The following is a 13,255-nucleotide window of genomic DNA, read 5'->3' on the forward strand; positions in this document are numbered from 1 at the left end:
ACATGCCTCAAGTCCCCATCATAAATCACCTTGTTAGAGTGTCCAGTGGCAAGCGACCTGAGGCAAACAAAGACATTCCTGTCAGGCATGACATTCCAAGGGCCTGGATCACCTCCCAGTAGCGCCATCCATAAATTTAGTAACATATATATATATATATATATATATATTTTAAATAAAAGATGACGGGTAAGAGGATCTTAACCCTTGACTTGGTGTTGTCAGCACCACATTCACCCAGTGAGCTAACTGGCCATCCCTATATGGGATCCGAACCCATGGCCTTGGTGTTATCAGTACCACATTCTCCCAAGTGAGCCACGGACTGGCCCTAGTAACATATTTTTGAAGATTCTAGTGCTTTACGTGAGTCTATGCTCTGAGCGTATGTGGAAGCTTTCTGCAAGAAAGTATACATTTTTGTTCAATGAAGTGGTGAGCTTTCATTATATCCTTCATAAAGATATCTTTCTCCTTTCATTTTTTCTTTCTCCTCACCAACCCCTTGTGCCCTGTCCTGTATTTTCTATGTTGATTTGGTTTAAAGAACGCTTAATATAAGTTACCATATGTTTTACTGGCTATTTCTGTCAAATAAAATCAATTTATGGCTTATTTTCCCTCACTTTGTTTTCACATAGTCTTTGAATCTCTACTGAACACTTTCAAACACAAATATTTTGTCAAGATTAACCAAGTCTTGAAATCTGAGGAATATTTTCTCCATTTTCCAGGTAGAGAAACTGACCCTTAAAATTATTTCATCAAGACCAAGTCACAGGCTTAGGATTAGTTTCTCTCTTCTACCTAAGTTCTGCAAATGGGGGTGCTTACTTGCTGTAGCGAAATTTCATTATGTTCAAGCCTCAATAATTTTATGATCACAAGGTACTTGAAACAAAAGTCTTAACATAGATATAGATACATAAGGTGTGTGTAGGAAGGGTAAGTTTTATTGTAGATATTATTTCCTACCTTGTTAATTTAATATTGTGCTGTAACAAAATATATGAAATGCTACTTTGAATAGAAATAGTTAAATTTGGACACTAACATTGCTCTTTCCTCATTATTGTTACATTCTGCACTGCTGTTTTAGGATGTCAACCATGGATTAACTGAGGTAAGTCTGGTGTAATAAAGTCTCATATTCAGAGTAAGACAAACAGTCATGCGTTGCTTAATGACAGGAATACGTCTAAGAAAGCATCATTGGCTATTTCATTGTTGTGCAAACATCACAGAGTATACTCACACAAATGGTATATGGTGTGTAGCCTGCTACATACCTGGGCTATATGGCATAACCATTATAATCTTATGGGACCACCATCATATATGTGGTCCCATCGTTGACTGAACCATCATTATGTGGTACATGACTGTACTCTGTTTTGTCCTAAGTGATAGGAAAGCCAAATATTCTTTTGTATGATTTTTTAAAAAATATAAATGTATAAATGTATATATGACTGTCATTTTAAAAATTTAGTCTATGGAAATTTTTCTATATAACATTTCAGAAAAAAATTTCTGAAGAAAATTAAAACCTGTTTTAGTTAACATTACACATATATAATGACTTTCAACAATATTTGCTTTAAAATAGTTCCTGTCCTCCCTGTCTTCCAGTGTAAAATGTAATGTGTCCTCAGAATATAAAATATCAAACTTTTATATTAAAATTTGATAAATGCCTAACTAATAAGGCAAAAAATATCTTAGAGAATTAAAATGACCTTCCTTTTCTAAACTAATAATTGATACTCAAAATGGTCACAAAATTAAACTCTTTCAGTATGATTATCTTCCTTGCTTTATCTCATGTACTATCCTAATACATAAAGTTCTACCATGTTGTTGGCTTAAGTAGTCAAAACCTTAACCCACCCTTTTAACACTAGAAATACTATAATCCCTCTCTTAACTGTTATAAATGTTAGGTTTTGCTTTGTTTGTTTATTTTTTTGGTATGCTTTTCCTATTGCTTGAACCTATGAAGCATTTTGTTAGCTTTAAGTTATAGGTCTAATGTAATTATAGCCCTAATTATATTTGATTCCTCATTCTTAAATATAAGTAATACATAAAATTATGAAAATATAGAGTTTGGAAGCCAAATGGAACTTCAGAAATATCTAAATCTTTTTGAATTTGAGAAGTAAAATAACTTTCTATGATCAGTAGCTAGGTAATGACACAAATACAGAATGGAGACAAACTTTGTCACATGAAAAATATTGAAGAGTAATAATTTACTGTAAGGTGCATATGACTCATTACATTGTCTTATATGTTGAGAACAAAGAGTTGATAGTAATTGGCCAATATTAGATTAATTTGTTTTTGGTGGCCATAGTTAAGAGAGATTTAGGCAAATTGAAATGCATTCAAATGAAGGCAGTTAGGTTGGAGATGTGCTATAAACCATATTATTTTCAGAATGGCTAGGAAAACTGGAAATGTTTAGTATGGAAAAAAGACAGTTTAGGGAGAGCATGGTCAGGACTTGAAATATTTAAGCCACATACACTTTCCTGCAGAGTGATGTATGAAAATGGAGATTCAGATAATATAATGAACTTTCTAATCACTTAAAAAGAAGAGGATTGTTTCATGTTGTATTAACTCTTCATTGAAAGCCTTATAGCAGGAGCTCTGTGTCTGGGCTAGCATGAAAATAATGCCTTGTTGGGTAGATGGTAGGAATAGATCCTCCTACAACTTCAAGAATGTGTGACTGACAATTCATATCTCTTTGTATTTTACTGCACTGTTAAAATGCTTAGCAATCAATTACTGCATTACCTGCTAGGATAAATAATTGTCTATAAGGTGTCTAGTGTCTTATGATGATAACAATAGGCCAATTCTCCTAACTTTAAAGGCTGACAGAATAATAATAATAATGTGCTTATTTTTTGTGTTAAATGAATGAACAGATTGTTGGGCTTATAATAATTTTGACATCTTAATAGCACTCAGTAAATATCTGTTAAATGAAGGAATAGGCAGATTACTTATCGTTGGCCTCAGTTGCTAGAGTAGCTCTAACATACAAGAATTGGATACTGTATTTAACATAGGAGCCCCAACTTTAGAATAAATTTGTAACCTAATTCACTGAAACTTGGAGTTAATATATGCTAAGCAAAAGATACTTGTAATTTACACTTTTATGGACTCTTAAATATACAGTTCCCTCCTAAAGTTGGGAATTGGATTTATTCCAATTCTTCCTCTAATTATCAATAAAAATTCTATATTCAGAAATAAGCAATATGTTTTATTTGTAATTCTGAACCACACATGAGTGAATAAACCAGGAAAGTGATCAACTTTAAGAAATGACAGCACCCACAATAGATATATCACAAATCAACTTGTACTAATAAGTTAATTTTTTGTTTCCAGTTGGCAGATATCCCTGTTACAATCTGCACATATCCATTTGTATTTGATGCCCAAGCAAAAACTACTCTGTTACAAACAGATGCAGTCTTACAGATGCAGGTAAAATATTTTATAATGCTAATCTGATTTGAGAGTATTTTTTGAATTGTTTCTGTGGTGGTTTTAAAAAGTAAGTATTTGAAACTTGCCTATAATCAGTAATCTTTGAGGACATTTCATACCACTGTGGTCTTTTTGCAAAATACTTTGGGTATTTATAAAAAAGACTGCTACATGTTGACATGTATATTTTTATGAGGGCTAATTATAAAAAAGAGCTGCAGTGAAAATACAATAATTTAACCTTTAGTCATTTTTTCTTTAAAGAATGCTATAAACCTCTTTTATTACAGAAAAATGTGCAGTCTTTATGAACAGTTTCATTAGTTTACTGACAATGTGTAGATGTAGATTTGTTTCAAAATTTTGCTTCATTATATATCCCCTATTTATATACTAGGTAAAAGATGGAAGTTACTAGAGATTAGATGATGTCAAAGTAGGAAGCGTTTGATCCCTTTTTAGGAGGAAGATACGAAATTTTCTCGAAGAAAAGTCTTAGTAATAAGGTATTTCCTGAGGCTGGTCATCGCCATCTCCTGCACTTCTCTCTTTTCCTCTTCCTTTCACCCTGCCCCCTCTAATTTATGTTGAGCACCTTTCATAATTTATAATGAAGATTTTAAAAACTAGTTCACATTATGACTTTGAAGGGTTACAGAAGGTTTGCTTTATTATTTGAGCCTGCAAATACAAAAGATTTTGAGCTTCATTCTCTGGTATAGACTATCTGACTATATACATGCTAAGAACTAAGGAAAGAATGAAAAAAATCTTGAATGCTTAATATTCTGAAAATACTTGAAAAGACTAAAAAATCCTAAATTTGACAACTATTTTTATTCTTTTCAAATAAATGCGTTTGATGTTCTAAATCCCTTTAAACATCTTAATAATAAATACTAGAGGGAATTTTAGAGATGTGCTTATTTCCGTTTTCATCAACAGAACAAAAAAATATTTTTGTAGGGTTCTATACTAACAGCTAGTAAACCAGTTTTTTGGAGATCTTTGTTAAAATGATAAGTTAATCATTTGGTGCCTTTAAAATGGGATATTTTAGAACAAGAACACAAGGAAAACTAAAGGAAAAGAACAAAGGCTTTAAATGGTAAAAGTCAGATGCTTGATTTGTGAGCATGTACGGTGACCATGCTACAAGATGTTTTTCTATAATACTTCCTTAGCCAAGTTGTTCCTTTTTCTCTCTTTAAAGGTTTGTTTTATGCTGTTTTCTTTTTCTCCTTACTCTCCATCCCTACTCCCTCCAGGTATTTTTTTAGAAAAGGCAGTGCTCAGCTTAGAAAAAGGTATTTTTTTAGAAAAGAAAAAACAATTTTAGAAAATTGTTATAATTCTGTGTTAACTTAATGGTGTTGTGAATTACACATTAATATAAAAAATTCAAAAGTGTACTCTTTATGCTCAGTTTATTAAGTTTTTATGCTGTACTAGATACTGTGTTAGGTGCTGTTTGAATTCAGTGGCATAGGAATTTTTTGTGGAGGTTAGCTTATTCAGTCACAGTAGCTTCTTCAAAGCACTGCTATTAAAATTTTAATCTTTTGTTTTCTAGATGGCTATTGACCAGGCCCACAGACAGAACGTCTCTTCTCTTTTTCTCCCAGTTATTGAATCTGTGAATCCCTGCTTAATTCTAGTGGTGCGTAGAGAAAATATTGTAGGAGATGCGATGGAAGTCCTTAGGAAAACAAAGAACATAGATTACAAAAAGCCTCTTAAGGTAATTTGACATTTTCTTTTGTGTCATTGGGACTTTTTTTGGCAGCTGGCCGTTGTGGGGATCTGAACCATTGACCTTGATTTTGTAACACTGTGCTCTAACAAGCTGAGCTAACTGGCCAGCTAATTGGGACTTTTATTCAGAAGCTGTGTTTAAAGTTTTGCTTTTTGTTTTTAGTGTGATGCTTAATAAATAAAATTGTATTTTTAATTTTTCAAACTACTAATTGCTGAACATTTATAGGGTCTCCAGAATGTATTTTCATTTCTTTACAGTGTATTCAGTGTTTGCATTATGCTTTTTTAGGTTATATTTGTTGGAGAAGATGCTGTTGATGCAGGAGGGGTACGCAAAGAGTTTTTCTTGCTCATCATGAGGGAATTATTGGATCCTAAGTATGGCATGTTTAGGTATTATGAAGATTCCAGGCTCATTTGGTTTTCTGATAAGGTAAAATGTCCAATCATCTAAATTACTTCTGTGTATATACTTATGAATGTATACCTATAAGGGTCAAGTTAACTCAGTAAATAAGAGTTATTACTGGATTCCTAACATATTTTGTTCATAGATCTGCTTTATTACAATTTGAAAAATTATAAACTTTTGGACTTGGAGTTGTCAAAATACATTAATGCTTAACACACATTTCAAACTAACAAAATAAATTAAGGGATAGTTAGCCTGAAAATAATGTTGACTACCTTCTGCTGATTTTAGTTTGGGGATTGAATAATACTCAGCAGATTAGTTTTTCTTCTAGGAAGAATTAATTTATCCTTAAGGATTATTGATTTCTCTACCTTGTCATTTAGGGCAGGGGTCAGCAAATTTGGTTCATGAGCCAGATTCTTCCACCACATGTCTTTGTAAATGAAGGCACACCCACTCATTTACCTATTGTCCATGGCTGCTTTTGAGCTACAATAGCAAAGGCAGAGTTTAGTAGTTCACAACAGAGACCCTATGGCCAACAAAGCCTAAAATATTTATCATCTGGCCCTTTACGGAAAAAGTTTGATTTAGAGTCTGTAAGTGAAATGGATGGTTCAGTTTGAATAGAATATCTACTGTGGTTACACAAAACTGTGATGTATTATTTAATCATTCTGCAAGAGGTTGGCTGTCTTATGTGATATTAGCAGTCACTGATGCTCAGTGCCTAGACTCATCATCATTAGGGGTTGCAAAATGATGCTGCTCTAATTGTAATATTTCTTTTTCATTTATTAGCTTGGATACTTCAATATAGAGAAATTTCTTCACATTATATGATTTCTTAGTAGTTCCATTTATATGGGAAAGGATTTTCTCTCTTTGGCTACCAATTTTTCAAAGGATTGAATTGGTTCATTAGCATTTTCCAGTGGTAACAATTCACTTTTTGGTTTTGTTTTCAAGTACCATTATGTATGCATGGATTTAAACGTATTTGATGTTTTTCAGTCAGTTGCAGTTATAATCTTTATTGATGCTCATATTGTTCCTCGTCCAGAGAGAACTCTTCAAGTTGCCTAAGTCCTTACGAAACAACTAGTACTCTTTGGTAGCTTCCTTGCTACCTGGTGTACTTGGTATGACAAGATGTTCCCAACTTATACATTTACTGCCTAACAATACCAACATTACCACCAATGTTATGATTACTGAAAAATTTTAAAAATTGTTTCGCAGTTCTTTTTGTCCTTATGGTATACCATACTAGATATATACAGCCAAATAATAGTATTTTGATATCATTTAAAATTGTTACTCTATATACGGTCATACCACCAAGTGGATACACATTTAAGTTAACTTATTTTTTGATTTTTAGGGATTGCTTGTTTAAATTTAATTTAGTTTTATAGTAATATAAAATATTTATGTAGTTCCAGAGTCAAATCTATAAAATAAGATATATGAGGGTACTTCAAAATATTCATGGAAATATGAAATTAAAAGATAACATGAATCTTTTCATGAATTTTTTGAAGATCCCTTATATTAAAAGATGTCAACATCCTTCTTTTTTTAAAAAAGTATATAAATAGACAGCAGTATATTACATACCAAGGCCAGTTTCCTGACCATTGTCATATAAGCTTTTACCAGACTGTGTAAAGGGTACAGAAAAATACCATAATGTTGGTTTTTATTTTTATCTTTTGTAGCTACCTTGTACCAGAATTCTTTAATTCTTTATATGGCTCTGTGTTGCTGTGTTACATCCTTTCATCATCCTAAAGAACTTAAGCATTTCTTATAGGGAAGTTCTAGTAGTGATGAACTCCATAAGTTTTTGTTTATCTGAGAATGGCTTAATTTTTCCCTATTTTTTTTTTTTTTCTTGTGACCGGTAAGGGGATCGCAACCCTTGGCTTGGTGTCGCTCGCACCGCGCTCAGCCAGTGAGCGCACCAGCCATCCCTATATAGGATCCGAACCCTCGGCGGGAGCGCCACTGCACTCCCAGCGCTACACTCTCCCGAGTGAGCCATGGGGTCGGCCCAATTTTTCCCTATTTTTGAAGGACAGTTTTCCTGGATAGAATTCTTGCATGACAGTTTTTTCTTTTAGATCTTTAAATATGTCATCCCACTTTCTCCAGGTATTCGTGGGTTTCTGATGAGAAAGCAGCTGTTAATCTAATATCTCAATGAGCAATTAAAAGTTAATTTTTTCTGTAATTGGTTTTTGACAGTTTTATTATAGTGTGTCTCAGTGTGCATCTCTTTGAGTTCATTCTGCTTGGAGTGTGTTGCTTTTTTTAGATATGTAGATTTTATGACTTTTGTCAAATTTAGGAAGTTTTTGACCATTTCTTCAAATGTTCTTTCTGCCTCCTTCTCTCTCTTCTCCTTTTGGAACTCCCACTTGTGTGTTTGATAGTACGCTTGATGGTGTCCCACAGGTCTCTTGGCCTGTGATCATTTTTCTTCTTTTTTTTCTTGCTTTTGTTCCTCAGACTGGATAATCTCAATTTATCTATCTTCATGTTTGCTGATTCTTTTTTTTTTGCATCCTTAAATCTGTTGTACCCCTCTAGTGAATTTTTCATTTCAGTTATTATACTTTTCAGCTCCAGAATTTTATTTGATTCTATTTATAATCTCTATCTCTTTATTGATATTTTCTGTGTGGTGAGACATCATTATCCTGGTTTTCTACAGTTTTTAGTTTGTGGTTTCCTTTAGCTCTTTGAGCATATTTTACACAGCTAATTTTAAATCTTTGTTCAGTAAGTTCAATGTCCAGAGTTTCTCAGGGACGGTTTACATTAATTTTTTTCTCTTGTGAATGAGCTGTATCTTCTTGTTTCTTTGCATGCCTGATAAATTTTTGTTGAATGCTGGATACTGACTATTCTAATGTGGCTACTGTGGAAACCAGAGTCTCTCCTCTCCCCCAGGGTTTGTTGTTGCTGCTTGTTGTGGGTTCTTATTGTTTGTTTAGTGCCTTTCCTAAACCATTTTTGTAAAGTCTGTATTCTTTATGTATGGCCACTGAAGTCTGTTCTTAGTGGTCAGCTGGTGATTTGACAGAAACTTCCTTAAACGCCATGAGCCAAAAGAAAAAAAAACAAAACAAAATACTCTCTCAATCTTTGCAGATTGGCTCTGTCTTAGACACTCCTTTGATGATTAACCAAGCTGTATACAAGTCTAGCTCAGCCTGCACTTTCTGCTTGTGTAGTGTCTAAAGATCAGCCATATGTGAGAGCTTAGGGTCTTCTCAGGTCCTATCTGAGTATGCATCCAGCCCTGGGTGGGTGTGCACCTGACTTCCTAGACCCAAATATACAAGAGATTTTCAAAGCCCTTATTTCACTGAGTATCTCTTTCCCCAGTCTCTTCCTTGCCAGGCTTTTCAGTCTGTCTGTTTGCCCTGAATGTTATTCCTTGCCCCAAGTGGCCATAGCTAATACGTTTACCTTCAAATGCTGTTTTTTTTTTTTTAAGCCTCAAATTTAGCAGTGGGGGGTTATATATCAACTTTAGTGACACTACAATAAGTACTGATAACCCATTATCATGGGGGCAGCCTAAATGCTTTTGACTACTGCCTCTCACCCAGAAAACTGTGTGAACTCAGAGGCAGAGAAAACAAAGGCAAACCCTTGAGGTGATCCTCGAGGGAGCCAGACAGGTCAAAAGACATAATCATTTGAAAATAAGGTCCATATTGCTCCCTCTAGAGCCAGCAACCTGCATCAGGAATTCAGGCTGCATCTTCATGGTCATCACCCAGCTGGGGAGTGGGGCATGATAAGTGGCAAGTTAAAATACCACAATACTATCTTACCAAAATTAAGCGACTTCTTCATTTTGTGATTCCCTAATTGTCGTAAGTTTTTGATTAGTTTCCAGAGTTCCAAAAGACTTCATTCTGTCAGTTTTTGCCATCTTATTCATTGTTTTTGTAGAAGGATGGAATTTTAGAGTTCCTTATTTTTCCATTTTTGGTGACATAAACTTTGGGTGGGGTTGGGGTTGGGGCAAAGATCCAGTTCATTTTCCAAGGGTAATACTACCTTTTCTTATCACTCAGAGGATAGTGATTGTTGTTCTCCCTTGCCCATTTTTAAAGTTTTTGTTTCCCACAGTATCTGTTACTTCTCCATGTTTCTTTTGTCTTTTCGTTGTAATCGTTGGCTGTTTACTCACGTTTAAGAGTGTGGCACTGAAAAGCTACCTAGATACTTTTTGTGCGTGGGTTTATACATTTATTGATTTGTAGGCCCCATCCATAGGATAATTAGCTGGGGACCTTTCAAGGCCTTGGGAATCTTCAAATGTCAGAATATATTGGTGTTTTACCCTTTGGGTTTTCAATAAAGGTTTGTATCCCTGGCTATCTGTGTTTCAGCAGTGTTTTGGATGCTGGGAAAGGAAGCTAGGATTCTCATTGCTCACTGTACAGACCTTCTTTTGATTTCTTTGTTTTCGATGTAGTACTTGGAACATCAGCTGTCTCAGATTCCAGAGCCTCTTTGGTTCACCCTCTCCAGAAAGGCAAAGAACTTTCCACCAGTCATCCTATTTTCATCCCCACTCTAATACCTTTGACTTTCAGAGTCTTTATGTTTACCATCTGAGGTGACTGCGCTACCTCTGACTTTACAGGTATTGGTACTTCCAGTTCCTGGTCCTGTAGCACAAATGAGCAATAAGTTACTGTTTCAGTTTTTCTGCTTTACCAAGTCAGTTACCAGCTATTCATATACTTTTCATATTTTGAAATGTTAACCTCTTTAGTGCTGTTAACTTTCCCCTATTTTCTTTTTTCTTGTGGGTTTACACCATTTTTATTCCTTTCTTCTCATTTAGAGGGCTTCAGGAAGGGAGATCAACACATTGTTAAGTCTGCCCTATTTCAGAACTTTTCTAAACTTAAACACAATGTAAGATATCATAGTGGAAAAAGATTAATTTTACCACTGAAAACTGTGATATTTCTTCTAGATATTTCTATAAGAGAAAACATAAGAAGCATAACAGACTGAGATATATGTAGCAAATATGACAGAGTAATATCCCTGATATATGAAGAATTCAAACACAAATATGTAAGAAAAACACTATCATCAAAAAGATAAGTGAGCCTAGTACATGAGGAGACATTTCACAGGCACACACGAATTGCTGATTTTCAGTATCACTAATAGTTAAAAACGTATACTGGGCTGGCTGGTTAGCTCAGTCAGTTAGAGTGTGGTGCTGATAACACCAAGATCCAGGGTTCAACTCCTGTTCCAGCCAGCCACCAAAAAAAAAAATACTGAGAAAAATATTATGTTATTTTAAATCTCAAGACAAAAATGTGTGTGTGTGTGCAGTGTGCATATACAGGTGTAAATTAGAAAGAGGCATTTTTCTGGACTGCAGATGTCAGTATAAACTGGAACAGGTGTGGAGGAAAACAGTTTAGCAGTATGCTTAACTATCTTTTGACTTAGGAAAACTCTGAGGCTACATAGCGACTGAACTAGGTTGGAGCCCAGTTCTAACAAAAAAAAATTTGTTCTCTTAACCATCATGCTCTGTGAATATGTATTACTTCTGTAAAGATGGGAGGAAAAGAAACGTTTTTGTGTTTTGATGTTTCAATAATCCAGCTACAGTAAAATGGCTAATTTAGCAACTCATTGTACTTTTATGTGATATAATGTGTAGCCGTTAAAAATAATTTTCTAGAAGAACAGTTAATGACATAAGGAAATACTTATTTTTCAATTAAATCTTTTTTGGAGGCAGAGGGGTGGCTGGCTGGTATGGGGATCTACACCTGTGACCTTCGTTTTATAAGGCTGCACTGTAATTAGAAAAATGAGATAAAACCTTAAATATTGTATTTCGTTTTTCAAACTTTAAATGTGTATTATTTGTTAATTCAGAAAAAAATGTTATAGTAAACATTTCACTTATTAATTTAATGTTTAATGACATGAAAAATGCTTATTTCTGGAAAAAGCCATTTGTGAAATTGTATGTATAATATAATCTCAGCTAGATATTAATTTTTCTTAAATCTTAAAAAATACATTGAATGGAGATGTGCAAAAATACTAACAGTGATGTTATCCCAGAGGGATAGTAATGAAGATGAACCTTTTCCTTTATTATAAAAATTTTCTACTATAAGCATATGTTTTTGTAATCGGAAAATATTTAATGATTTAACTTGGAGGACAAAGTTTTTACTTTTTCTTCCTTGTATTTTTAGACATTTGAAGACAGTGATTTGTTTCATTTGATTGGTGTTATCTGTGGATTAGCAATTTATAATTTTACTATTGTGGACCTCCATTTTCCTTTGGCTTTATATAAGAAATTACTGAAAAAGAAGCCATCCCTGGATGATTTGAAAGAACTAATGCCTGATGTTGGGAGGTTAGTTGTAAAAAGTGTCAAAGGTAGGGTATGGGAGGTAAAACAATGGGGAATGTATGGAAAGATTTCCTTCTAGGCAGTAATTATAGTTTGTCCTTCCTGTTAAATTTTGGAAATATACAAAAGCCCCTCTAATAAGGGAAAATCCATTATGTTACTCAGATTTTCTAATGAAAGACTAAGTTTTTTTCGTTCTTCAAAGCTAAATTTTTAGTGGTTTAACAATACTTTGCAAATATCAGATAATAAATTTAGGAAGGTAATGTTTCCTGAGCATGATTAAATAATTTATTTATCCTTTTACTTCCGATCATCTTTATTCCTAACATAAATGAAAAGAAATATAACATTTCTTTTTATTATGTAAAATGAAATAAAAATTGTATATAATAAGGACAAATGTTGAAAATGGGTGGAACGGCTAGCTTGGTTAACTCAAATGGTTAAAGCGTGGTGATAAAAACAGCAAGGTCCAGGACTTAATCCCTGTACTGGCCAGCTGCAAAAAAGAAAAAGAAAAGAAAATGAAGAAAATGGGTAGATCATGGCCTTTGTATTCTGAGGAAGAGATAAAAAACTTAGACTGATTTTTTTTCCCTTCAGTGTTGTTTATTAAGTTTGCCATTATACAAGGGTACTTCAAAAAGTTTGTGGAAAAATAGAATTAAAAGATATTACGAATCTTTTCATGAACTTTTTGAAGTACCCTCGTGTAGCCACTATTCTGAAACTGTTCGTAAAAGTACAGATTAATGAAAGGAATTTATCAAGGGGGAATGAGAAATATATACTTATTCATAAACAAAATAGTCAAAATGCCCAATAATGTTTTACCTCAAAGAAACATCTGTATTATTTTGCAGAAGTATGCAACAATTACTGGATTATCCAGAAGATGATATAGAGGAAACATTTTGTCTTAATTTTACGGTAAGGTGGAAAGATATAGGCTAGCCTGATTATTCATCATCCCTTTCATTTAACAGCTATGCCTTATGGTGTTTGCTTATTTTGATAGGTAGAATCCTTAAAGAACCCTTTAGCTAACATTTATTGAGCATTTACTATGTGCTAGTCACAATACATGCATTATTTTATTTAATCCTCAGTAATCCTGTGAGATTAGT

The 13,255-nt window shown here is 33.8% G+C and overlaps 1 protein-coding gene across 3 annotated transcripts in view; it reads left to right on the top strand.

The window, feature by feature from the left end:
• HERC4 (HECT and RLD domain containing E3 ubiquitin protein ligase 4) overlaps positions 1-13,255 on the top strand; it is a 123,443-nt gene that overhangs the window by 96,558 nt on the left and 13,630 nt on the right. For 2 of the 3 annotated variants that reach the window (XM_063103555.1, XM_063103557.1), the window contains 6 exons: positions 1,100-1,123; positions 3,415-3,513; positions 5,090-5,257; positions 5,564-5,707; positions 11,962-12,128; positions 12,992-13,058. In XM_063103555.1, the coding sequence (XP_062959625.1) occupies positions 1,100-1,123; positions 3,415-3,513; positions 5,090-5,257; positions 5,564-5,707; positions 11,962-12,128; positions 12,992-13,058 (669 nt within the window). The remainder of the gene's footprint in view (positions 1-1,099; positions 1,124-3,414; positions 3,514-5,089; positions 5,258-5,563; positions 5,708-11,961; positions 12,129-12,991; positions 13,059-13,255) is intronic. The other variant, XM_063103556.1, reaches the window with a different exon arrangement.

The sequence above is a fragment of the Cynocephalus volans genome, chromosome 7 (genome assembly GCF_027409185.1).
Source record: "Cynocephalus volans isolate mCynVol1 chromosome 7, mCynVol1.pri, whole genome shotgun sequence".
NCBI lineage: Eukaryota > Metazoa > Chordata > Mammalia > Dermoptera > Cynocephalidae > Cynocephalus > Cynocephalus volans.